Genomic DNA, 27,970 nt, shown 5'->3' on the forward strand with positions numbered 1-27,970 from the left:
CCGCTGTGTGGGACCGTCGTGATCGGACCTCCTGTGCACCACTCTGGTCTCATAGAGCTGTCATCGCTGCTATCTTAATAAAGACCACAGCGGGATGCATGTAGAGCTGTATAGTAACAATTGGGATTGTATAAATATATATTAAATCGTAGACGTAACACACTGGCCACCAATGCGCATTTCGCTCCGGTGTCGTGCTTCCTCGTGGCACATTCATCAGTCGCTGGATTTAAAAGCTACAACCTAGGAAACTGTGGTAATCATTGATACTAAGGGGCAGATTTATTAAGCTCGGTGAAGTGATAAAGTGGAAGGTGATAAAGGACCAGCCAGTCAGCTCCTAACTGTCATTTTTCAAACTGAGCCTGTGACATGGAAGTTAAAATCTGATTGGCTGGTCCTTTATCACCTTCCACTTTATCACTTCACCAAGCTTAATAAATATGCCCCTGAGTTACAAGTACCATTTATCATGTAGCCATTGAGGGCTATATTATATTATAAATTGGTACCTATTCTCCTGTTTGTGGAGTAAACATCATATATCTTAATATATATAATAGCACACATATTTATCCTGTGCCTATATTTTACTGGTAGCATGCATATGGGAATTAATACAACAGGCAAATAAGAGACGTGACACAAAGCATATTTTTTAATCTTTATTCACATTTCTTATATTTTCTTCACAACCTTTTTTTTTTCTAAATTTCTTTACTTCACTCAATTTACCTATTATTGGTTAAAAATAAATATAGATTACAATTTATAAGCCGCACAGGCTGTTGAACTGATTGTTGAACTGCTGATACCTGTTTTTAAATAAAAATTAATGAAGTGGATTTTAACAATAATTCAATTTAGGGGACGGAGTGCACCCAATTGAACCCAATTCTTTCTCTTTATTCGTTATCTCACACATTGATTTAGCCATCTATGTGATGAATTCCTTTAGGAACAGCACATCGCGTCTGATGGCACCTTAGTGGTGCGAGAGAAAATTTGCAATGTAAACATAAATGGCCAATATATGCAATATGTACGTGCATAGCTGGGCTTCGCTGTGATGCCCAGCGGCACATTGCTTTGAACTGAATCCCCCCCATGAATAGATTTTTAGCACCACAATTGTTGATCCTTTAGTAATTCAATGGGGGATAAGTGCTCATGTCATCAGCTCTAATTGGAACTTAAAATAACTGTTGTCTACATAAATTTATTTCAGTTGCTCCTTAATATGACAAACGATCAGGTGTGTAAATAACAATGTCTCCAGTGGACAGACTTGAGTTTACATAGAGCTCTGTGAAAATGGAGTTGCCCTTTAACATTACGAGAAAGAAGTCACACAGGAGCTTGTTCTATTATATAGTGGTATGGAAAATGTTAGTGCATTAAAGTGTAATGAGAATTAAATAAAGTATGTGCCAGTAGTACAATTGTTAATCATCATGTTACATTTATACTGGTGGCTCACATGAAATGATTCACTCACACTTTTCGATCTCCTGATGTCACCGTTCCATGGTCTACAGTACCAAATGAAATGGGTCGTGATCTAGTAAAACTGTAATATTCTGCACCAAAGCTCAAGCACCACAAGTGAAATGGAGCCTAATAGGCGCACATGTGTCTTTTTTTGTGGTTTACATGGGAAGCATTTGCGTGATCACAGTCATATTGTACTTTCCCATGATTGCATCCATCCATCCTGCATTTACTAGATAAACGTAGGGAAATGTAAGCGTAAAATTCATCCCAGTCACTAAAAGAGCACATGAGTAAGAATTATTGGTGTGCGTGCGTAGTACAATAGTATGCTATCCATGCTTGCCTACCTGACCATCTCCATGAGGGAGAAAATGCTCTGTTCCTGGACTTTCCTGGTAATGTATGATTGCCATCACCTGTGGTGAAACACCTTTCTTATCAATTAACTAGCTCACTACAGGTGATGGCAATCATACATTACCAGGAAAGTCCAGGAACAGAGCATTTTCTCCCTCATGGAGAGGCTCAGGTAGGCAAGTATGATATAAACCCACACATGGAAATGCACTCAATGTCCCAGGTAATGATTCTATTAAGATTTAACAATTGTAAAGATGGAGCTGAATGTACATTGCATTGATGTGTAATGTGACGTTATTTGATTCATGTTTCTACTTACAGATCATTCATTATTCATATTGTTTGCTTGTCTGATTACCATTTTTGCTATTGCCCTGGGTGCAGCAATACTTTACGCAAGTTGTAAATACGTTAAACGAGAAGTGAAAAAGCCAAACTCTCTTGTAAGTATAAGCCATAGAAATATAGTCATGTATGTACTAAGGATCCATCTGTGTTATTGTCTATAAATTCACATAAAACACACTAATACAGAACTGTGCATACATACTGGAGGAGCTATGTGAAATCACACATATCCTGTGACATACGGTACGTTATTTAATTAACCACAGAGATTGTGCAGAACATTGGTCACATATAGAACATATCTGAGTGTGGTGATATACTGTAGATTTCTAAGTCTGTATTACATACTGGAATGGATGTGAGATAATTCATTTGGTCGTCTTTAAAATTCATATGAACTGTCTTGTTTAAAACTGCATGATTACTCTTATCCATGCGTAGCTGCCTTGTTGCCCCTTCTCGGGACAAATCAGGTCATAATGGTATGCTGAGGAATGCATCATCACACCCACACCCCTGCCCATTTCACCAGGAAAAAGGCAGGATGTCAAAGGATGTTCGGCTATGCTATTCTCCAGCTCTATGCTGACAGGACCCTAACCTATAACATATTACTCAGTGCAGTATGCAGCAAGGCTGTCTTTGTATGGTGTATGTGAATAAGGATTGAGTACCTAATACCATCTAATATTCAACTCCTGCTGGTTCAGGTTGTTCTCAAGTTTGAAGTGGTTTGGATAGAAACAGGTGTAACCATTCATATCTTCACAATGTTCACACCAGCAGGATATGAGTGTGCAGATTTTGTCTTATTCAGATACCTGCCCACTTTGTGTGATTACATTAGGACAGGGAGCCATGTTATTGTAGAAAGAGGAAAGTGCAACTGTGCAGACTCTACAGTGTTCCTTCAGGGAGGCTTCAATCCCTATTCCAAGATGGCCACCAACCTAAGGACTACTTATGCACAGCACCATCTTGTCACTATGGGGTCATTCCAACCCGATCGCTCGCTGCAGTTTGTCGCAGCGCAGCGATCGGGTCGGAACTGCGCATGCACCGGCGCAACAGTGCGCCTGTGCATGGCAGCTTTCGTTGCCTAGCGATCGCCTCTGAGACAGAGGTGGTCACTGGGCGGGAGGGGGCTGAATGGCGGCGTTAAGCCGCCGTTTAGGGGGAGCATGCGCACATCATCTATTCAGTGGAGAGAGGGACTGAGGGAATGTCCAGCAGCTCCCAAAACCCTGGGTATGCTCCCACAGTGACGAAAATGGAGGCATGGTTCATGGCCGCGTTGTTTCCCAAAAGGTCACCCCCCCTTATCTGTGAGGCCGCTCCCCATAATTTTGGGCACTCACCTGTCCCTCTTCTCCAGGAGCAAGTTATGTGATCGTAGATTCACCTCTGAAGCTGAGTTCAGCCTATGTTTTTGTTCATGGTCATACCGATACTAAAAATGGGTACACACTAGAGTGATGTGTACCTATTCGATATGTCGGTCCGATGGGATGACATATCGGAACCTGGGTACACATTGAGCAATGGCAATAAAGGACAGAATGATCAATGTTCCGTCCTTCATTTCCATTAATAGCGTCAATAGCAATATTGTCAGATTTGTTTGATGTACAGTACATCAAACCTGACAACTTCACTAGTGACCGCGGGCACCTGCATATTGGACATACACACTGCCTGATGTGCACTGAATTGAGCGATATGTTGGTCCGATTCGCCGGATTGCATGACATATTGCCCAGTGTGTAACCAGCTTTTTTTTGCTGCTATCTATCATACACCAATAAGGAAGATTAAACCTAACAGCTATTGAATTTTTCGCTATCGAACTAAGGGGGTAATTCTGAGTTGATCGTAGCTGTGCTAAATTTGGCACAGCTATGATCATCCTCCCTGACATGCGGGGTGACGCCCAGCACAGGGCTAGTCCGCCCCGTATGTCAGTGAAGCCTCCCCCCACCCCCGCGCAAATACAAAAGCATTGCACTGCGGGGATGCCTTTGTATTTGAGGAGTAACTCCCAGCTAGCGCAGCTCTTGCAGCTGGCCGGGAGTTAATTGTCGCTGCGCAGTCGCCGCGGTCCGCCCCCCCAACGGTCCGGCCACGCCTGCGTTGGCCGGACTGCTCCCCCTCCCGTCTAGCGACCGCTTCTGTCTCAGAGGCGATCGCTAGGCAACGAAAGCTGCCATGCGCCAGCGCACTGTGGCACCGGCGCATGCGCAGTTCCGACCCGATCGCTGCACTGCAACAAACTGCAGCGAGCGATCGGGTCGGAATGACCCCCTAAGGCCGGTGTCCAATTAGCCACAATAGTGCTACGGCAGCAAAAAAACAAGTGTTTTGGAGTTTTACTTTTCACCCCTATCCAATTGCCTGTCTCGAAAAACACATAGTACTCACGAAAAGCCATGGACCTATGTATTTTCGCTGTACTTATTGCGGATAAAGGGGCACTTATCGCGGATTATGTATCGCGTCCCTCAGCATAATCCCTGATAAGTGACAGCATCGAGGATAAGGTCCGGTTTATCGGGGCTAATTGGATAGCCCCCAGTGAGACAATTACCAGCGGTAATTTACAGCGGGTAATTGGATACCACCCTAATTATTTAAAAAAAAAACTTTCCTTGTACTTTTGGGATTACGAATGTTGACATGTACAGAAGGTTGACATTCAGCGTGTCAACATTCACAATATTGACACCGACATAATACTGACATTGTGAAAGTTGCAGCTAGAATGTCGACGGGTGGTCTTCAGGTTGCCGACTGTCGAGATCCCGGCGCACAGTATGCCGGCGCTGGAATCCCGACTGCTGGCATACCGACAGTTTTTCTCCCTCGTGGGGGTCCACGACCCCCCTGGAGGGAGAATAAATAGTGCGCGCCACCGTGCCCGCAAGGGTCTCATTTGCGCTCGCCACGCTGTCGGTATTCCGGCGGTCGGGCTTCCGGCGCCAGTATGCTGGTCGCCGGGAGCCAGGCCGCCGGCATATCATACTACACCCAATGTCGACACCTGGTGTTAAAGAGTTATGCTGCAATTAGGGGTAGCTTTATGGTGCAAGTGGAGTTATTAGTGTAAACAAAAAGTGCATTTGAAATCTCACTGTTGACATGCCAACTGTCAACATTCTGGCAATGTTGACATTATGTCAGTGTCGACATTAGGACTGTCAACTTAATATACCACACCCATTTGAGCTATCTTGCCTCTGAAGCATGTGTTAAAAAAGTGTTTAAAAAAAAAAAATATTTTACTAACTAGCCTTGCTCATGAGTATAAATAAGGGGGCACAATAATGTATTTTAATAAATAAGGGGATACTAATATTTACTATAATATGTAAGGGTGCACAATAATGTATTATAATAAATATTGGGATACTAATATTTAATATATTAATTAAAGAAGCATTATTATAATAATAATAATAATAATAATAAACTTGTTAATAAAGAGGCAAAAGGGCCATTACTAGTTACAGTAAGGGAGCTATTTTTATCTTGCACATTTGCTACTTGGCACTGCATCAGGTATACCTAGTTGCAGGGGCCCTAAATTTTGAAACTCATAAAAACATACAATATAATATAATCACTACTTGTAGTGCATTTAAGCATAGATAGTAAGCTTCATCATGCTGCAATATTCTAGATTAAGTAAATTGTTCAAAGGTTATAATAAATGATTTACACTGCAGATACTTAGGTATAAATAAATACCACTGGCCACTGGGCAAAAAAGTCGAAGTTCTTATCAAAAAAAGTGAAGTGATACCAAAAATGAAAAATCAACAAATGAAATAAAACAGTGGGTTAAAAAATAAATGTACATATTTTATTTTTTTACATTTAGGGAAAATGTATAAAGCAATGTAAAGATGGAGTAGCGGATGAGTGGAGAAGTTGCCCATAGCAACATCAGCGACACACCTGTATCAAATAAACTCTATAAAATAATGGCTACATGCTGATTGGTAGCCATGGGCAACTTCTCCACATAAACACTTCTCCACTCCACAATGTCCTATAAAATTTTACTAAAATAAATGCAGGCATATTTACCAGTGATCTGCACAAAGTACTCTAATGTAAAAAAACAACAACACACCAACAGTGGCAAACGCAGGATTTCTAGAGGGGGGGGGGGGGGGGGGGGTTCAGAATGCCAGTACACAATCTCCTACTCTGTGTAACATTGGAGCAAGCATGGGAGTCTGGGGGAACGGTAGAACAACCTAGTATCGACCCTGGACAGTAATATAAACATTGGTCTTTTTTTACACTGGATACTGTATGGAATATAGTATTAGTATTTAACATCATAGATGGTTTCTATAGTATATGCTGTATCAAACAAAGTGGTTGTTAAAAGATTAAATATACCATTGTAAATAATAGTGATAAGCGGGTTCGGTTCCTCGGAATCCGAACCCCCCCGAACTTCACCCTTTTTACACGGGTCCGAGGCAGACTCGGATCCTCCCGCCTTGCTCGGTTAACCCGAGCGCGCCCGAACGTCATCATCCCGCTGTCGGATTCTCGCGAGATTCGGATTCTATATAAGGAGCCGCGCGTCGCCGCCATTTTTCACTCGTGCATTGGAAATGATAGTGAGAGGACGTGGCTGGCGTCCTCTCACTTTGTTTCAGGGGGCTGCAGTGCAAATATCTTTATTCTGGGGACCAGCAGTATTATAGGAGTAGTACAGTGCAGAGTTTTGCTGACCAGTGACCACCAGTATTATACGTTGTCTGCCTGAAAAACGCTCCATATCTGTGCTCAGTGTGCTGCATATATCTGTGCTCACACTGCTTTATTGTGGGGACTGGGGACCAGCAGTATTATATAGGAGGAGTACAGTGCAGAGTTTTGCTGACCAGTGACCACCAGTATACGTTGTCTGCCTGAAAAACGCTCCATATCTGTGCTCAGTGTGCTGCATATATCTGTGCTCACACTGCTTTATTGTGGGGACTGGGGACCAGCAGTATTATATAGGAGGAGTACAGTGCAGAGTTTTGCTGACCAGTGACCACCAGTATTATACGTTCTCTGCCTGAAAAACGCTCCATATCTGTGCTCCGTGTGCTGCATATATCTGCTCACACTGCTTTATTGTGGGGACTGGGGACCAGCAGTATTATATAGGAGGAGTACAGTGCAGAGTTTTGCTGACCAGTGACCACCAGTATTATACGTTCTCTGCCTGAAAAACGCTCCATATCTGTGCTGCATTGTAGTATATAGTAGGAGTACAGTGCATAATTTTGTTGACCACCAGTATATAATATATAGGAGTACGGTACAGAAGGCCACTGCTCTACCTACCTCTGTGTCGTCAAGTATGCTATTCATCCATACCTGTGGTGCATTTCAGTTTTGCACAGTTTGCTGACCACCAGTATATAATATATAGCAGTACGGTACAGTAGGCCACTGCTCTACCTACCTCTGTGTCGTCAAGTATACTATCCATCCATACCTGTGGTGCATTTCAGTTTTGCACAGTTTGCTGACCACCAGTATATAATATATAGCAGTACGGTACAGTAGGCCACTGCTCTACCTACCTCTGTGTCGTCAAGTATACTATCCATCCATACCTGTGGTGCATTTCAGTTGTGCGCAGTATATATAGTAGTAGGCCATTGCTATTGATACTGGCATATAATTCCACACATTAAAAAATGGAGAACAAAAATGTGGAAGGTAAAATAGGGAAAGATCAAGATCCACTTCCACCTCGTGCTGAAGCTGCTGCCACTAGTCATGGCCGAGACGATGAAATGCCATCAACGTTGTCTGCCAAGGCCGATGCCCAATGTCATAGTAGAGAGCATGTAAAATCCAAAACACAAAAATTCAGTAAAATGACCCAAAAATCAAAATTAAAAGCATCTGAGGAGAAGCGTAAACTTGTCAATATGCCATTTACGACAGGGAGTGGCAAGGAACGGCTGAGGCCCTGGCCTATGTTCATGGCTAGTGGTTCAGCTTCACATGAGGATGGAAGCACTCATCCTCTCGCTAGAAAAATGAAAAGACTTAAGCTGGCAAAAGCACAGCAAAGAACTGTGCGTTCTTCTAAATCACAAATCCCCAAGGAGAGTCCAATTGTGTCGGATGCGATGCCTGACCTTCCCAACACTGGACGGGAAGAGGTGGCGCCTTCCACCATTTGCACGCTCCCTGCAAGTGCTGGAAGGAGCACCCGCAGTCCAGTTCCTGATAGTCAAATTGAAGATGTCACTGTTGAAGTACACCAGGATGAGGATATGGGTGTTGCTGGCGCTGAGGAGGAAATTGACAAGGAGGATTCTGATGGTGAGGTGGTTTGTTTAAGTCAGGCACCCAGGGAGACACCTGTTGTCCGTGGGACGAATATGGCCATTGACATGCCTGGTCAAATTACAAAAAAAAGTCACCTCTTCGGTGTGGAATTATTTTAACACAAATGCGGACAACAGGTGTCAAGCCGTGTGTTGCCTTTGTCAAGCTGTAATAAGTAGGGGTAAGGACGTTAAACAGCTCGGAACATCCTCCCTTATACGTCACCTGCAGCGCATTCATCATAAGTCAGTGACAAGTTCAAAAACTTTGAATGACAGCGGAAGCAGTCCACTGACCACTAAATCCCTTCCTCTTGTAACCAAGCTCCTGCAAACCACACCACCAACTCCCTCAGTGTCAATTTCCTCCTTACACAGGAAAGCCAATAGTCCTGCAGGCCATGTCACTGTCAAGTCTGACGAGTCCTCTCCTGCCTGGGATTCTTCAGATGCATCCTTGAGTGTAACGCCTCCTGCTGCTGGCACTGCTGTTGTTGCTGCTAGGAGTCGATCGTCATCCCAGAGGGGAAGTCGGAAGACCACTTGTACTACTTCCAGTAAGCAATTGACTGTCCAACAGTCCTTGCGAGGAAGATGAAATATCACAACAGTCATCCTGCTGCAAAGCGGATAACTCAGGCCTTGGCAGCCTGGGCGGTGAGAAACGTGTTTCCGTTATCCACCGTTAATTCACAGGCAACTACAGACTTGATTGAGGTACTGTGTCCCCGGTACCAAATACCATCTAGGTTCCATTTCTCTACGCAGGTGATACCGAAAATGTACACAGACCTCAGATAAAGAGTCACCAGTGTCCTAAAAAATTCAGTTGTACCCAATGTCCACTTAACCACGGACATGTGGACAAGTGAAGCAGGTCAGACTCAGGACTATATGACTGTGACAGCCCACTGGGTAGATGTATTGCCTCCCGCAGCAAGAATAGCAGCGGCGGCACCAGTAGCAGCATCTCGCAAACGCCAACTCGTTCCTAGGCAGGCTTGCTTTGTATCACCGCTTTCCAGAAGAGGCACACAGCTGACAACCTCTTACGGAAACTGAGGAACATCATCGCAGAATGGCTTACCCCAAATGGACTCTCCTGGGGATTTGTGACATCGGACAATGCCAGCAATATTGTGCGTGCATTACATCTGGGCAAATTCCAGCACGTCCCATGTTTTGCACATACATTGAATTTGGTGGTGCAGAATTATTTAAAAAACGACAGGGGCGTGCAAGAGATGCTGTCCATGGCCGGAAGAATTGCGGGCCACTTTCGGCATTCAGCCACCGCGTGCCGAAGACTGGAGCACCAGCAAACAGTCCTGAACCTGCCCTGCCATCATCTGAAGCTAGAGGTGGTAACGAGGTGGAATTCAACCCTCTATATGCTTCAGAGGATGGAGGAGCAGCAAAAGGCCATTCAAGCCTATACATCTGCCTACGATATAGGCAAAGGAGGGGGAATGCACCTGACTCAAGCGCAGTGGAGAATGATTTCAACGTTGTGCAAGGTTCTGCAACCCTTTGAACTTGCCACACGTGAAGTCAGTTCAGACACTGCCAGCCTGAGTCAGGTCATTCCCCTCATCAGGCTTTTGCAGAAGAAGCTGGAGACATTGAAGTTGGAGCTAAAACAGAGCGATTCCGCTAGGCATGTGGGACTTGTGGATGGAGCCCTTAATTCGCTTAACCAGGATTCACGGGTGGTCAATCTGTTGAAATCAGAGCACTACTTTTTGGCCACCGTGCTCGATCCTAGATTTAAAACCTACGTTGGATCTCTCTTTTCGGCAGACACAAGTCTGCAGAGGTTCAAAGACCTGCTGGTGAAAAAATTGTCAAGTCAAGCGGAACGTGACCCGTCAACAGCTCCTCCTTCACATTCTCCCGCAACTGGGGGAGCGAGAAAAAGGCTAAGAATGCCGAGCCCACCCGCTGGTGGTGATGCAGGGCAGTCTGGAGCGAGTGCTGATATCTGGTCCGGACTGAAGGACCTGCCAACGATTACTGACATGTCGTCTACTGTCACTGCATATGATTCTCTCACCATTGAAAGAATGGTGGAGGATTATATGAGTGACCGCATCCAAGTAGGCACGTCAGACAGTCAGTACGTATACTGGCAGGAAAAAGAGGCAATTTGGAGGCCCTTGCAGAAACTGGCTTTATTTTACTTAAGTTGCCCACCCTCCAGTGTGTACTCCGAAAGAGTGTTTAGTGCAGCCGCTCACCTTGTCAGCAATCGGCGTACGAGGTTACTTCCAGAAAATGTGGAGAAGATGATGTTCATCAAAATGAATTATAATCAATTCCTCCGTGGAGACATTCACCAGCAATTGCCTCCAGAAAGTACACAGGGACCTGAGATGGTGGATTCCAGTGGGGACGAATTAATAATCTGTGAGGAGGGGGATGTACACAGTGAAAGGGGTGAGGAATCGGACGATGAGGAGGAGGTGGACATCTTGCCTCTGTAGAGCCAGTTTGTGCAAGGAGAGATTGATTGCTTCTTTTTTGGTGGGGGCCCAAACCAACCAGTCATTTCAGTCACAGTTGTGTGGCAGACCCTGTCGCTGAAATGATGGGTTTGTTAAAGTGTGCATAATCCTGTTTATACAACATAAGGGTGGGTGGGAGGGCCCAAGGACAATTCCATCTTGCACCTCTTTTTTCTTTCATTTTTCTTTGCATCATGTGCTGTTTGGGGACTATTTTTTTGAAGTGCCATCCTGCCTGACACTGCAGTGCCACTCCTAGATGGGCCAGGTGTTTGTGTCGGCCACTTGGGTCGCTTAGCTTAGTCATCCAGCGACCTCGGTGCAAATTTTAGGACTAAAAATAATATTGTGAGGTGTGAGGTGTTCAGAATAGACTGAAAATGAGTGGAAATTATGGTTATTGAGGTTAATAATACTATGGGATCAAAATGACCCCCAAATTCTATGATTTAAGCTGTTTTTGAGGGTTTTTTGTAAAAAAAACACCCGAATCCAAAACACACCTGAATCCGACAAAACATTTTCAGGGAGGTTTTGCCAAAACGCGTCCGAATCCAAAACACGGCCGCGGAACCGAATCCAAAACCAAAACCCGAAAAATGTCCGGTGCACATCACTAAATAAATACACAAACATAATAGAACCAGTACTGCACTTTCTAAGCACACATTCTCCCACCTCAAGGTAAGGCTCCTGTCTCTTCTTCCTGGTAGCTACTCTCTGGTCCAGAGCACTGACTGAGGACTCAGATCCACACACACAGCAAACTTGGTAGAAGAAGCTGCTACCACTGAGCATGTGCAACAGTTCTGCTCTGCCCCTTAAACTGCATGATGTGGCGGCAGCTCTAGCAATCATAGTATATACCATTGACAACTGTCATGAGGAGGGGGGTTTCTGAGCAACCGGAAACCCCTCATGCGTTTGCCTATGAGGTCCAATACTTATTCTTAATTATTTACAAAAAAATAAAAATAAACAGTAATTGATAAAGTATTTGCTCCTTTTGCTAAATTACACCTACAGTAAATACAGTTAAATTGAACCAATCAGTTGTCTTCAAAGGTCATATAATTCATAACATTACTGCATTTTCAAATGAGCTTCATTGCAAGTGATTCTGAAGAAATGTATGGCTGTAAGATTGCAAAGACTGTTACTATCCCACTTAGCATTGTCACAGCAATAGACAACACAGTACAACTGGGAATCTGTGTAGAACAGGCTGTCCTCTAAAGCTGACCATCTGTGCAAGATGACCACTTGTTATTGACGCTCTCAAGAGGCTTCTGGCAACTCTCACAGGTTGCCTTTCCTGGCAAAAATGAGACACGCTATCCATAGAACAACAGTTTCTGGTCACTTTCCAAATCTCCACTTTAGGAGCTGTTGCAATTATAAGACTTGTCTATATATCTTCCATGTGTTTTATATATTATAGTATAGTACTGTATATCATATTTTAATATATTATATTTTGGAGCACCACAACGCCCATCATGATAAGCTTACAAAATTTCAAATGAACATAGTTTTTTGCATGTTTTTCTTTCCCATAAAAATGACCTTATAAAGAGAATAAGAATATTTACCTAATGCGCATGCCTGAAAGGGTGTGGATCATTAGATCGACAGTGTCTAGGTCGACAATGTTTAGGTCGACCACTATAGGTCGACAGTCACTAGGTCGACAGGGTCAGAAGGTCGACATGTTCTAGGTTGACAGGTCAAAAGGTTGACATGAGTTTTTTATGTTTTTTTGGTGTCGTTTTCTTCGTAGAGTGACCGGGAACCCCAATTAGTGCACCGTGTCCCCTCACATGGCTTGCTACGCTCGCCATGCTTCGGGCAAGGTGCATCATTCCGCTACCGCTTCGCTCGGCACAGATTACCGTTCCAATCGTAGTCCACGTGGATCGTTAAGTATGGAAAAAAAAAAACATTTGAAAAACTCATTTTGACCTTTTGACCTGTCGACCTAGTGACTGTCGACCTATAGTGGTCGACCTAAACATTGTCGACCTAGACACTGTCGATCTTCAGGCCGGATCCCGCCTGAAAACCCCTAAAATTTGCACTGCGCATGAGGCCCAATGGCGTGCTTACAAAGCCGCAGTGCAGATTCAGGCACACGCAGGAAAAACTGTAGAGGCAATGTATGGGGCGTTGCTTGGCAGTGACTGGAAGGCAATAAGGGGGTGGCCAAAAAGGCACGCACAGAGATAGCGTGTTATGTGTGTGCCATGGGAATGTGATGGCAGAGAGCCACTCACATAAGTAGAGAAACAGAACCTGTCATAGGGCGTCTCTATGCACTAGACAGCAAAGCAGCATCTACAGATGCTGCTAGTGAGTGTGCCAGTCCTTCTACATTCATACGAACAGATGCCGACCAGGGATGGGCTCTGTAGCTGCAACAGCATAAAGCCGTAGATGGGCATTTTCCCTCTTTTCAACCTCACTGACTATGTAACTATGTGACTGCATCAGAAGACGATAAAGCAGCTACTTCTGCATGCTAGATTCAGGCCCTCTGTGTGTAGATTGTATAAATGGGTTCTCAAAGGTAGACTGAAATGACAAAATAGAACATGAAAACTAGTGACATATGCTGCCATTCTGGTTCTCCAGGTTTGTGAATTCCTTTGTAGATCAAATATGCTCAATACAGAGCACTGGTAAAACTGGTCTTCATTCAGCATTCCTACTGCACTTGTTAGTTCTTATTATATGAAACCAACCTGAACATCCCAATACAGGTTTGATATAGCGAAACACATTTATTCCAATAAAAAATCCCAGAAACATTATTATTGTTATTGTTGTTATATTATAGGTATGTGTGTAATATATATATATATATATATATATATATATATATATATATATACATATATATATATGAAAGCAGGGATTAATATTGCACCACTTGTGATAGTACACAGATATGTTGTACAACTGGCAATCTAAAAAACACTCCCCTCTATTGTTAATGGGGCGTCTGCTGAGTCCCTCAAAAAATATACAGGGGTGGTAAATCCCTGAAACAATGTGGAAGGAAGGGGGGATGAGGGATATATAGCGACTATGGTGTTAATAAAATGTACAGTTGCCAATTCTAAAATAACTATTTATTAACATATAAATTGCACGTAGAAGAAGCATATATAAAAAATGGGACAATAACACATACACAGCTGGACTAAAAACACTTAAATGAAATCTTAAAACTACAATATAAGCAAGTAAAATGGATTTTCCTTATCTTAGGTGCGGTAGGTACAGGATTTCACCAACGCGTTTCGTCTCAACAGACTTCAACAGACTTCTTCTTGAAGAAGTCTGTTGAGACGAAACGCGTTGGTGAAATCCTGTACCTACCTCACCTAAGATAAGGAAAATCCATTTTACTTGCTTATATTGTAGTTTTAAGATTTCATTTAAGTGTTTTTAGTCCAGCTGTGTATGTGTTATTGTCCCATTTTTTATATATGCTTCTTTTACGTGCAATTTATATGTTAATAAATAGTTATTTTAGAATTGGCAACTGTACATTTTATTAACACTATAGTCGCTATAGATCCCTCATCCCCCCTTCCTTCCATATATATATCTATAAAGACAGAACTGTTATAGTTTCAGTTTAACTTACAGTTGAAAACATGTAGTACTGTGGGCTAATGCTGCACACGTTATGTAGAGAGGGCCTCACCTCTTGCACCTATGTATTGGAGTGCCACCCTTGGATTACCTAGGGTATGTGCGCTCCCGATACCCGCAATACCCAATTTTTTTTAAATGTTTGCAGAGTTTTCAGCTCTGAAAACCCTGTGACGTTAGTAAAAAATAAAATAAAATGATAATCACCCTTCCGGTGGTCTCCCCTTTATCTTAACACAGGGTGAGGTGGGGGTCTGCAGGGAGGCTTGGGGGAGAGATGTAGCTCTTCCAGCACAAACACACACCAGGGTTCACACACACACACACACACACACACACTCACACACTCATGCACAAACACGCACACTCACAGACACATACTCACCACTGCTGCAGGAGTCTGGATCCCAATGTTGGGGAAGACACAGCTTTGGAAGGTTAGTAATTACTGACTAATTAAGCTAATCGGAAAATTACAATTGCTTAATTAGTGCTCAGAAGGGGGGCCACTGGGATTCCAGAGCAAGTCCCAGCAATTTTTCCCAAGTGGAGAAGTGAGCCAGTGGAGAAGTTAGCCATGGCAACCAATCACCATTGATGTAACATTTACAATTTGAATACTAGAAAAGTATACAGAGCAGCTGATTGGTTGCCATGGGCAACTTCTCCACTTGCTTACTTCTCTACCTTTATCACTGTTCAGTACATGTCCCCCTTAGTGATTTCTATAGAAATCACTGCGTCTCATTTTCAGCCCACTAATTGAATAGCAAAACCCTGCTGGGTATTAAGTTTCCCGCCCTCAATTGAATTCCCCCCTACATGTTGGGAGGTGTGCCATGCCTAGCAGACGCTTCATGGCCACCAATTTCATATCCATCTAATAAAGCACATTGCAGGCAGAGCCGTAACTAGACTTTTTGGTGCAATGTGCCAGAAAGATAATTGGTGCCCCTCCCCCCCATTTTTCCTTTAGGGACAAAAGGCACAGGCACTTATGGGTAAGGGGCATGTCAAAATTTGGACACAAATCATCTTTTTACCACATTCATGCACTAAATTTGAGAGCTCATTGTTTTTCAGTTACAATACTCTTTTTTAAATAACATGTTTCAATATACTGTCATACCCAGGATTCAAACCCATAACCTTGTGCATTCCAGTGAAACACATTACTCATTGAGCTATTTGATACTGTATAAAAAAACAATGAGATTTCTAACTATATAAAGCTACTTGCAGTTTGAGCAGCTGTTTGCAATTGAGCAGATCTACAGTATGTAGTATGCAGCCATACATCCAATCTCTCGCAGCCACACACTACATACAGTAGATCGCTCAGCTGCAATGCTGATATTTTTTTTCCAGAGTACAAAGTAAGCTTCAAATAGTTAGAATTCTCTAGCTTATAAATCTCTAGTTGTCTATGTTAGGGCAGATAGCTCAATGAATATAGTGTCTGACTGCAGGAAATGGGTTCGAATACTGGGTATGTCAGCATCTTGAAATGTAATAAAGGACAGTGTCACTGAATAACAAAGAGCTATCAAGTTAAGTTCATGAATGTTGTATAGGTATTAGTGACAGAAGGGGCGGGGGGGGGGAAATGGGGCAGTCAGGAGATGCTGGGCTTCAAAAAGGGGGGAAGCTACAAGTAAAAGCAATTAAAATAGATAATTGACAAGTGCTGCTAACAGCGGCCCCTATACTGCAGTGCTATGCGCGGTGGCTCACTCTGCACCAGTAACGTGTGGTGGGGTGAGGCAGGTAAGGCAGAGCCTTTCCTGTCATACTAACGTTTGTGCCTTGTGAGTTTTGACTGTATATAAAGTATATGATAAATACAAATTATTTGTTTGAAATGTCTTCTTTGCATTATTCTAATCATTTTTATAGCCCAAACTCTGGAGTAAAAAGTCTATGGCAGGTGAGGCAGTGCCTCACCTGGCTAACTTTTCCGCTCATCTCTGATCAAAACTCCCCAAATTTCCAGGAGTTTATACTGCTGCACCTGTGTATAATGCCCAGATGTACTCTTTGGCTCATATATTGCATGTAAATCTGGCTCTGGGACTAGCCAATGCCTCCTGAGCCATTTAGCTCACCACACGTCCCTGCTCTGCACATACTCATGGACGTAACTAGGGGGAGGCTAGGGAGGCATGTGACCTGGGCGCCTGAATGGAGAGGTTACCGATCCCTCCTAATGCTCCCCATATGTAGAGTACAGAGGGGTCAGTGACGCAGTGTAGGGTATAGAGGGGTCAGTGATGTAGTGTAGGGTATAGAGGGGTCAGTGATGCAGTGTAGGGTATAGAGGAGTCAGTGATGCAGTGTAGGGTATTCACACTGCCTTATTGAGAATGATGCTGATCCTGCATTGGTGCCCTAGACATCTGCCCCTTGTGCCCAAGAATATACCCTATATCATTTCTTTTTTACTCTTTAATACTTAAACTAGGTAAACGGGGATGTGGGTAGGTCATTCATTCACCTGGACTAATGTTCTATTTCTGTACATTGCTTAGCTGTATAATGGTAGTACAAGGAGCTAGTTACAAGCCTTAAAGAGAACACACTGCATGCAGAGAGCTACTCATGCACGCACCAGCTCTGGCGGCATGCTGCTCTTAGTACTACAGTTTTCACCTGTAGCTCCAGGACATACCCGTGAGTGGCAATAGATATGCCCATAGGTGAACCTAAACACGCCCTTTGGGCGGAGCATGACACGCCACTTCAAACGGCTCATGCACATTGCGCAGCGCATTGTACCATTAACAAGAATCTCCCTGAAACTAGTTTTCAAAAGTTGGCAAGTACAGTATGCTCCAGCATCAGCTGTAGCCTCTGAAACCAAGACAGAACTGACAAATTAGTGATAATGCTGATTATCTTACAGGAATGAAAGCTTTACCTTAAACATACCTTAAATACTCTTTACCATGGAGCCGCTGCGGCCGCTATACTTAATACACACTCTACGTAATTTGTCCGCTATTGGCGTACAAAGTCCCGTACTGTGTATGGACTTTGCGTACAAATGCCGCGCTGACGGTACAAAGTACTCACAGCGCGTACACACCCAGAGATACACTTTAAACCTTATACAGCAATGCAATACAATGATAATACACTTTAAACCTTAGCAGGGCAATGAAGACACGACACCAGATTGTAATTAAACCGCTGGGTTCCGAAACCACAGCGTATTATTGCTGAAAGGGGGTTATAATACAAATAATACACTACAATATAACAGAGTAAATGGCTACATTAAATGGTACATACGTGAGTGGATTCGCTTGCGCTACCCGGTCCGGTCCTCCGTCATCTGATACATAACGTTGTGAGTCTTGTGTCTGACCAGGCCTGCAGCAGGCTCTCTTTATACAATTCTTCCAAAAAGCAATACAATAGATACTGTAATCTCTTTGTCCACTGGACACAGGAATGCACATTTACAGTACAGGAGAGGTCATAGGTCGGTTTGAATAGGTAGGTGATGACTTTCCCAGCTGCTCTTGTGGGTGGTCTCCTCTGGATTCCCGCCGCATACATAATGTACAGTAAATACAGTTTATATCTATATTCTGCTCCTGCACATAACTATCCGCAGGAACATGCGATCTTTCTCAAGCCAACACCGGAATGTTACCCTTAATATACCCTTCAGCTGGATACCAAACACCACCTCATTACCTTGTTCTGTCCCCTCCTATCCTGTAAAGGTGAATCCCTTTGTTCTGAAACCAGTTAAACTGCTGTTACTTTCTGATGTGGTGCAGTGAGGCTATGTGTACATTGTGCACTATTTGGATTAAATATGTAATGTGTTTTGATAGCTTTCCATGCGTTCACAAACTCTACCGTAAATACCCATACCACGCGCTAATGCGCAGGACCGCGGGAGCGACCATACGCAAATTGCGAATATGTGCACGCACGACAGAACAAGTACATGCGCGGAGGCCATCTGTGTGTAGTTTGTACGTGATGTGTGTACTGCAATATTTTTCGACTTTGACATTAGCAAGCAAGCGTCTTCGTAATGGAAACCCTCTCTGTTATAACCCTTTCAGAACAAAATTCCGGGTTAGACCCAGGACATGACCTGTACACATTGAAACTGCTTCCCAGGTTATTCCTGGGTCTGTCCGTTTACACTGCACAGGGGGGGCAAACTCTTTGCTTGCCTCCACCCTGCCCTGCTGAGCAGTGGCTTCGCACACACCCAGCTTTCCCTGTCAATGTCGGACACTCATTGACCGCAGCGCTTCTCCTTTTCCTACTGCCTCCTGTGTCTGGGGCGCTGACAGGATAGTCAGGGGGAATACCCAGGGGAGGAGATTAGGCAGTGACATGGAAGAGGGGGTGCAGACTTGGCGGGGACATGGAGAAAATAGAGACTGGGCAGCAACACGAGGAGACAATGTTGTAAATGGGTCCCGTGTGTCAGATGACTGGGGTCACCTGTCTAGACTGCCCTGTAACCTGGGTCTATCCCAGGTCCAACCCCGGTTATTTTTTGGGACCCTTTCTGACCGAGCAGCTACCCAGATTAACCCTGCAATAGCAGTTTGAAAGTATTAATTACAGCCCAGACTGTGCAATTCCAATGTGGGCACTGTGAGCTTATAGGGGTGTGGTGGATTTTTGTCGGAGGCTGCAGCCTGGTGACTGTATTTCCAAAGTTTTTTTTATTTTATCCCAGTTTGTGAGTGTTCAAGGTGTTGCAAGGTTTTCAAAAAATGTGGTTGTTGGGGAAATAATGTAAACTGGTTCACTCACTGGAGGAGAGACTGGAAAAAATAGACGCTCGTGTTGCTCCCTGACGAAGCTGCCATAGCGCAGTGAAACACGCGTGTTGGGCACAGCGTGTCCACGTGTTTGTGCATGTGCATAATGTTATAAAACATATATATTATTACTCAAAGTTTATTGTTATACCCCATATGTGAGAGAGGCTCAGCTGCACTATGTAATACAACATATGAGATGATATATAGTGATTTATCAGTTATATCAGCATACCTTAATAGTGTCAGCAGATAATTGAGATATATTCTGTGCTATGTATGTCTATTCATATAGGAAGATAGGATATTCAAACTAGCACGTCAACTACCTGTATCCAGAAGAATCAGATCAGATTCTATGTTTAAATATCAGGGATAAAAAGAGGGTGCTATATATACTTCTGGACATAATAATGACATCAGAAAGTATCACTACAGGTACCAGCTACTTACTGCATAGGCTACCACATACTGGAATAATACTAGGTATTCTAGTGGCCGTGAAAGTCAAACTATTGATGTCACTGAGTTGTTACAGATTAATAACACTGTGCTGAGGGGTGTGGTTCGTTTTATCGACAGTATCTAGGTCGACAATGTTTAGGTCGACCGCTATAGGTTGACAGTCACTAGGTCGACATGGATGGAAGGTCGACAGGGTTTCTAGGTCGACATGTGCTAGGTCGACAGGTCTAAAGGTCGACATGAGGATTTATTTATTTTTTGGTGTCGTTTTCTTCGTAAAAAGTGACCGGGATCCCAAATTAGTGCACCGCGTCCCCTCGCATGCCTCGCTTCGCTCGCCATGCTTCGGGCATGGTGCCTTCGCTCCGCTACCGCTTCGCTCGGCACACTTTACCGTTCCAATCGTAGCCCACGTGGATCGTTAAGTATGAAAAAAAAAAAAAAATGTGAAAAACTCATGTCGACCTTTAGACCTGTCGACCTAGCACACGTCGACCTAGAAACCCTGTCGACCTTCCATCCATGTCGACCTAGTGACTGTCGACCTATAGTGGTCGACCTAAACATTGTCGACCTAGACACTGTCGATCTTCAGACCGGATCCCGTGCTGAGACCTAAGCAGCCCAATGCCCCAGTGAGACATCAAATGTTATTCACTGTAACAAATACACCTGGTAACAGTTGGGAGCTGGGGAGCAGCAGCATATTTTGCTGATATATTCAATCCAATACATTGTAGCAGACTCACTGGCAACATTTATAAGTCAGCTTGCAGTTGAAGCTGTACAACTGTAAAAGCCATTAGGGAGATAGCACATTCAAACACATATGCTATAATATAATACCTCAACTTTATCCCTGTATGATCGTTTTGCATTTAACATCCATATCTTGACTTATCTGGCTTTATCCCCTCTCATTCGTATTAATGGGATGATATATATTGCCATAAAGTAAATAAGCTTATTTATATTACCAACCACTGAGTCTAGACTATTGAGGTAATATTACTAGAAAACAGGATTACTATATCCCCACATGGTAGTTAAACCACACCGTAAGATAAATAAGGACCATTTCCTTTAACGGTGTGAGTAATGAACGTGATGCCTTGATACATGTCAATCTACTGCTCAATAAAACTGACTTGAATTATACAAACAAGGATTAAGTTGTGTTGATAGGCAACTTGCTTTCTGATAAAATTTGGGTTGCTATACCCCTAACGAAAGTAGGATTTCCTGCATTTTCAGCCACACCTAATATGGTCAATATTAATTTATATGTAGGCTGTTAAATATTGATGGTGAAATACCAAAACTGGAATGGCTATATTCCTTAAAGTGACTCTACCCATCACCTAAATCAGGATCAACATTATTTCAGTTTCAGGATTAATATTCCCATCCCTGGAACAACTCTGAAACATTTTTGATATACAGAGATTTCTGTTGCAGCAGAGTGTGGTCTGGGAATCTGTATATAGGGAATATGCAGTGATCGAGAAGAACATTAACTGTTAATCAATAGTCTCATACTCACCTACACTCATAGGGGGTAATTCCAAGTTGATCGCAGCAGGATTTTTGATAGCAACTGAGCAAAACCATGGCCCTCATTCCGAGTTGTTCGCTCGCAAGCTGCTTTTAGCAGCTTTGCACACGCTAAGCCGCCGCCTACTGGGAGTGAATCTAAGCTTATCAAAATTGCGAACGAAAGATTAGCAGAATTGCGAATAGACACTTCTTAGCAGTTTCTGAGTAGCTCCAGACTTACTCTGCCACTGCGATCAGTTCAGTCAGTTTCGTTCCTGGTTTGACGTCACAAACACACCCAGCGTTCGCCCAGACACTCCTCCGTTTCTCCAGCCACTCCCGCGTTTTTCCCAGAAACGGTAGCGTTTTTTTCGCACACACCCATAAAACGGCCAGTTTCCGCCCAGAAACACCCACTTCCTGTCAATCACATTACAATCACCAGAACGAAGAAAAAACCTCGTAATGCCGTGAGTAAAATACCTAACTGCATAGCAAATTTACTTGGCGCAGTCGCACTGCGGCCATTGCGCATGCGCATTAGCGACTAATCGCTCCGTTGCGAGAAAAAAATAACGAGCGAACAACTCGGAATGACCCCCCATGTGCACTGCAGGGGAGGCAGATATAACATGTGCAGAGAGAGTTAGATTTGGGTGTGGTGTGTTCAATCTGCAATCTAATCTGCAGTGTAAAAATAAAGCAGCCAGTATTTACCTGCACAGAAACAATATAACCCACCCAAATCTAACTCTCTCTGCACATGTTATATCTGCCTCCCCTGCAGTGCACATGGTTTTGCCCAGTTGCTATCAAAAATCCTGCTGCGATCAACTTGGAATTACCCCCATAGCCTCTGTAATAGGAATTATTCCCATGAGGTATTATTATTGAGAGAAAAGATATATATATGATCAGATTCAGTGGAGTTATTTGAAACACTATAATTAAAATATCAATCATTGGCAATATATATGCTTATACAGTAATCCTGAAGGGATTTCATAGATAAATAACACACGTGGACACGCTTTTTAATCTTTATTCACATCTGTTTATTTTCTTTATCTCACATACATGTTAGTCTTTGTCATTTTTAAACTCTATGTTTCACTGCAGTCCGGATCAATTGTAAATTTTTTTATTTTTAATGAATATCTAATAAAGGTTAAATTTTAAGAAAAATTCTATCCTTAGCTAGTGCGTCAACACTACAGATTCCTCCTATTTCTTTTTCCCTCTAAATCTGAATTCATAAGGTACTGGCATGGCTGCTTTATCTACTATGCAACTCAGAGAAGAGCGTATCCTGTACATTTAGGGAGAAGAGCAGAATTATAAAGGCATTTTATAAAGCACTGTCAGTTTATTCTTTAATTACCAACATAGATGACCGTGTTTTGCTTCCCTGACACTGTGTAATTCATATGTCAGTAATTAAAGGGGCGAGTTAGCAACCATGGGGCTAATTCAGACCTGATTGCTGCTATGTGTTTTTGCACAGCAGCAATCAGGTCTGAACTGCGCATGCATCGGCGCCGCAGTGCGCCAGCGCATGCCAGACAGCTGATGGCTGTCTTAGCCCTGCGTTCACGATCAGGTCTGAATTAGGCCCTAGCCTCATATATGTGCCCATTTGTCATATGAGGACCTACGTAAAATGTTTACTGTTATTAATTTGCTCTTGCTAAGTATCCATCTATTGCACAGGTTCTCAAACTCGGTCCTCATTACCCCACACAGTGCATGTTTTATAGGTCTCCTCACAGAATGACAAGTGAAATAAATAGCTCCATCTGCAACCTTTTAAAATGTGTCAGTCAGTAATTAATACACCTGTGCATCTGCTGGGTTACCTGCAAAACATGCACTGTGTGGGGTCCTGGGGACCGAGTTTGAGAACCTGTGATCTATTGTATGGAACTGAATTTTATCTATTTTGCTTATCTATACAGGAATTTAGAAAAGTGACGACCTTTCCAGTAATAAATCCAGGAAAAGATAAAGTGATCAGTTCCTGCACTGTGGGCATTTCTCCAGAAATGTTGGTACAGAATAAGCCAAGACAGAAAATATGCCAGGAGCTGTCTGGAGGCTCTGATTTGGTAGCCTACGCAAGTCAGTTCCACGATTCTACTAACACTACCTCCCAAAAGGATACCACACTCCACAGTGAGTCCATGTATTGCCCTCAGAAAAATAACAGCACGACAGACTCATCGGATCATTACGGCAGTGTTTTCAAGGATCAGATAAATAATAGCCGGAAATATGTTCACAATCCTACCACAGATGTTTACAACATGTCTTCTTATGGTCCCCAAGCAGCTTTCCAAACAAACGTTGATAATTCTTTCCTGGACTATGCCAGTGGAATAGGCAGGGAGTTGGGAAATAATCTTTGCAATTTTAACTTATTGTTTCCTCTTCTGAATCAGGAGCCAAATACTGTTCTAGATATAAACCCATCTCTTCCATTAATGTCAAGTGTTATGGTGAGAGATGGTTTTGATTTTATAGAACAGATGGGACAAGAAGATGAGCATGCACCAACTTTAGACAAGCAACAAGAAGAAGACTTTGACCATAGCTTATTGGGACACAGAGATATCTCATACAGCTCAAAGTGTCCTATGGAAAATTCTCAATTAGATATTTTGGATAAGACTTTCATCTATGAAAAACCATACCAGATGCAAAATCTCTCTGAGAACTAAACAGCCAAGTGGCATGGAACGCAAAAGCAAAATCTTTCTCTAATGGGCAAAACCATGTGGAGTGCAGGGGGGCAGATATAATGTGCACAGAGAGTTAGATTTGGGTGGGGTGTGTTCAAACTGAAATCTAAATTGCAGTGTAAAAATAAGGCAGCCAGCATTTACCCTGCACAGAAACAAAATAACCCACCCAAATGTAATTGTAAAGGTGGGTACACACTTAGCGATATAGTGAACTATATCGCTCATCTTCCCCCTCCTGGGCAATATAGTTTACTATATTACCCGTGTGTATGCTGCCGCCACCGAGCGATGCACAATCCTGCGGGTCGTTAATGACTCTCAGTCTCTGCCGTGCATGCAGCTCAATTTGGACTCATAGTCCAATGTTGCATGCTTTGGCAGGCCGCGGCATGACATCACTTTGCGATATTGCTTAGTGTGTACCCACCTTAACTCTCTCTGTACATGTTACGTTTACACCCACCTGTAGTGCACATGGTGTTGCACATTAGAGAAAGATTTTGCTTTTGCGATCCATGCTGTATTAGGCCCAATGTTTGGATTATACCTCAGATATTATGGATTCACTTATGGGTCTACATTAGACACATTGGGAGGTATTCAATTGTTTGAAAAGTCAGTTGGGTGTCTGTTTTTTCCTATCTAATAGACAGGAAAAAACAGACACCCAACCAGCTTTTCAAACAATTGAATATCCCCTATTGAGTCCATACTGGGTGTAGAATCTGACTTACCCTGGTAATTATACTGTATGTCTCAACTGGGGAGGGCTGGCTCTGTCTTGGAGACTTGCCTGTCCTTTGTTATGGTTGGTTCAGATTTTGTGTTAATAATGTTAGTTTAAAAAAAACAACAACAAAAAAACCTCATATAAGACCAAACAGTCTACCTCAGTGATTTTCAACCTTTTTCAGTTCGCGGCACACCAAAAAGATTTAAAAATTGCCAAGGTACACCATCGGTAGCCCACGGAAAAATAAAACACACACAGGGAAATTAAACAAACATATTTGTCACAAGCGAAAAAACACACACACATTGGCCCTCATTCCGAGTTGTTCGTTCGTTGCCGATTTTCGCTATATTGCAATTAGTCGCTTACTGCGCATGCGCAAGGTTCGCAGAGCGCATGCGGTTAGTTATTTTACACAAAAGTTAGGTATTTTACTCACGGCATAACGAGGATTTTTCATCGTTCTGGTGATTGTACTGTGATTGACAGGAAGTGGGTGTTTCTGGGCGGAAACTGGACGTTTTCTGGGAGTGTGCGAAAAAACGCTGGCGTTTCTGGGAAAAACGCGGTAGTGTCTGAAGAAACGGGGGAGTGTCTGGGCGAACGCTGGGTGTGTTTGTGACGTCAAACCAGGAACGAAACTGACTGTACTGATCGCAATGGCTGAGTAAGTCTGGAGCTACTCAGAAACTGCTAAGAAATTTCTATTCGCAATTCTGCTAATCTTTCATTCGCAATTCTGCTATGCTAAGATACACTCCCTGAGGGCGGCGGCTTAGCGTGTGCAATGCTGCTAAAAGCAGCTAGTGAGCGAAAAACTCGGAATGAGGGCCCTTGTTCCCAACAGTTATTAAAATAATGCATAGTACTATAACACACTGTCTGCCACAGTAATTCCATCACACTGTCCCCCATAGTAATTGCACACATTGCCCCCCATAGTAATACCACCACACACACCGACCCCCACAGTAATTCCACCAGACACACTGATCCCCATAGTAATGCCACCAAACACACTGACACCCACAGTAATGCCACCAGAGACACTGACCCCCATAGTAATGCCACCAAACACACTGACACCCAAAGTAATGCCACCAGAGACACTGACCCCCATAGTAATGCCACCAAACACACTGACACCCACAGTAATGCCACCAGAGACACTGACCCCCATAGTAATGCCACCAGACACACTGAACCCCATGGTTACGCCACCACACACACTGTCCCCCATAGTAATGGCACTGCACACACTGTCTGTCATAATCATAAAGCACTGGCCCAAACCTTTTTTTATTTTCCCCCTTAGCGGCAGGAGCAGTGAGGAGCAGAGCAGCACAGGCCACAAAGGGAAACTAGACGATACCCAGGTGGGATAATGATGTGTACGTGACCTATGAGTCACGTCGTACGGGTCACGGGCGGGCCCGCAGGAGAGCTGCCATCTTCACTATACAGTGACCGCAGAAGAGCTGCCTGTGCTGCCCAATAGTGATACTGTAAATCAGTATCACTATCGGGCAGCGCAGGCAGCTCTTACACGGTCATTGTATAGTGAAGACGGTAGCAGATGGGGACTGGCAGCAGGGATCCCTGGCGGCGGCGGCACACTTGACAACCGCTGGCGGCACACCAGTATGCTGCGGCACAGAGGTTGAAAAACACTGGTCTGCCTTCTATACTTGCTGCATACTTTCTGCATAAAGACCTTGGGGTATATTTACTAAAATGGGAGTTCTATTTAAGATATCAGATTCCAGGTGTTATCTTCTAAAAGGTGCTAGATCAATGAGACGTAGAATCTGATTGGTTGCTATGGGCAACATCCCATCTAACATAGAACTCCCATCTTAGTAAATTTACCCCCTAGTGTTCTGTTAATTCCTTGTGACTCAAAGAATATGTGATTGTCTCTACTCTACTAATCTGTGATATTTTATGATTTTCTGGACCTGTGAGATTATATCATGCCTGCAAATATATAATATATCAAAACAGACAGTGCTTGGTTTTGGGTCTACTACGGAATGCCTGCAGCGCGGCGAGCGCAAAAGAGCCCCTCGCGGGCTTACTGACAGCCGGCATATCAAATGCCTCCCCTTTGTTTTGTGCCGTAATTACACATAAATACAATTTGCACTATAGTTTTTGGAGACAATAACAATTATGATAAATTACCATGGGAAACTGAATTCCCCCCACAGTGGGGGAGATGTATCAATGCTTAGTGAGATAAAGTGGAGAGAGTTAAAGTACCAAATAATCAGCATCTGTCATGTTACAGGCCGTGTTTGAAAAATAACAGGAGCTGATTGGTTAGTACTTTATCTCTATCCACTTTATCTCTCTCCAAGCCAACATGATAGCAAACATGATTATCAGAAGTGAAGCAGTTGAAGACGGAGAGAGCTAACATGATTATGCTGTAAAGCTGGCCATACTCCTAAAGATTTATTGGCAGATCTGGCTGGTTGGAATGAATATCTGGTAATGTATGGGAGCAAATGACAATTGACCATTTGCTCCCAAACACTGGAAAACTGGCAAAAATGGTCAATCAGACAAATTGGTTAAATCCATCTGATTGCCCATTTAGCCGCGTGTCTGATCATCGGAGAGACAAAGGGTACACCGGCGGTCTCAAACTCAAAGTGGGATTGCACTGCAGTTTCAACAGCGGATATTGTGGGAATCAAGGATGTGCGCCATTTTTGTGCTAACAATAACTTTGTGGAAACTATAATGTGGCCTAAAACATAGTTGGTACTAGGGGGTAAGTATCCCGGGAACAAATGGAGTAATGCCAATGATGGTTGAGGTAAAACCCACAATTTTGGAAATAAGAAGGAACACCTGATTCCAAAGCGTAGCGATCAAAGGGCACAACCAGAAGATATGAAAAAGCGTTCCTACTTTACTGTAGTGTCGCTAACAGTCATTGGGTGTAGATGGCCATACAGAATGCAGTAAA

General features: G+C 43.3%; 1 protein-coding gene across 1 annotated transcript in view; it reads left to right on the plus strand.

Moving 5' to 3' along the window:
* IL22RA1 (interleukin 22 receptor subunit alpha 1) overlaps positions 1–26,996 on the plus strand; it is a 56,029-nt gene extending 29,033 nt beyond the window's left edge. Inside the window, exons 6-7 of the mRNA XM_063954303.1 lie at positions 2,176–2,297; positions 23,475–26,996. Of these exons, the coding sequence (XP_063810373.1) occupies positions 2,176–2,297; positions 23,475–24,236 (884 nt within the window). The 3' untranslated portion in view covers positions 24,237–26,996. The remainder of the gene's footprint in view (positions 1–2,175; positions 2,298–23,474) is intronic.
* The last annotated feature ends 974 nt before the right edge of the window (positions 26,997–27,970 follow it).

Source organism: Pseudophryne corroboree, chromosome 2 (assembly GCF_028390025.1).
Source record: "Pseudophryne corroboree isolate aPseCor3 chromosome 2, aPseCor3.hap2, whole genome shotgun sequence".
NCBI lineage: Eukaryota > Metazoa > Chordata > Amphibia > Anura > Myobatrachidae > Pseudophryne > Pseudophryne corroboree.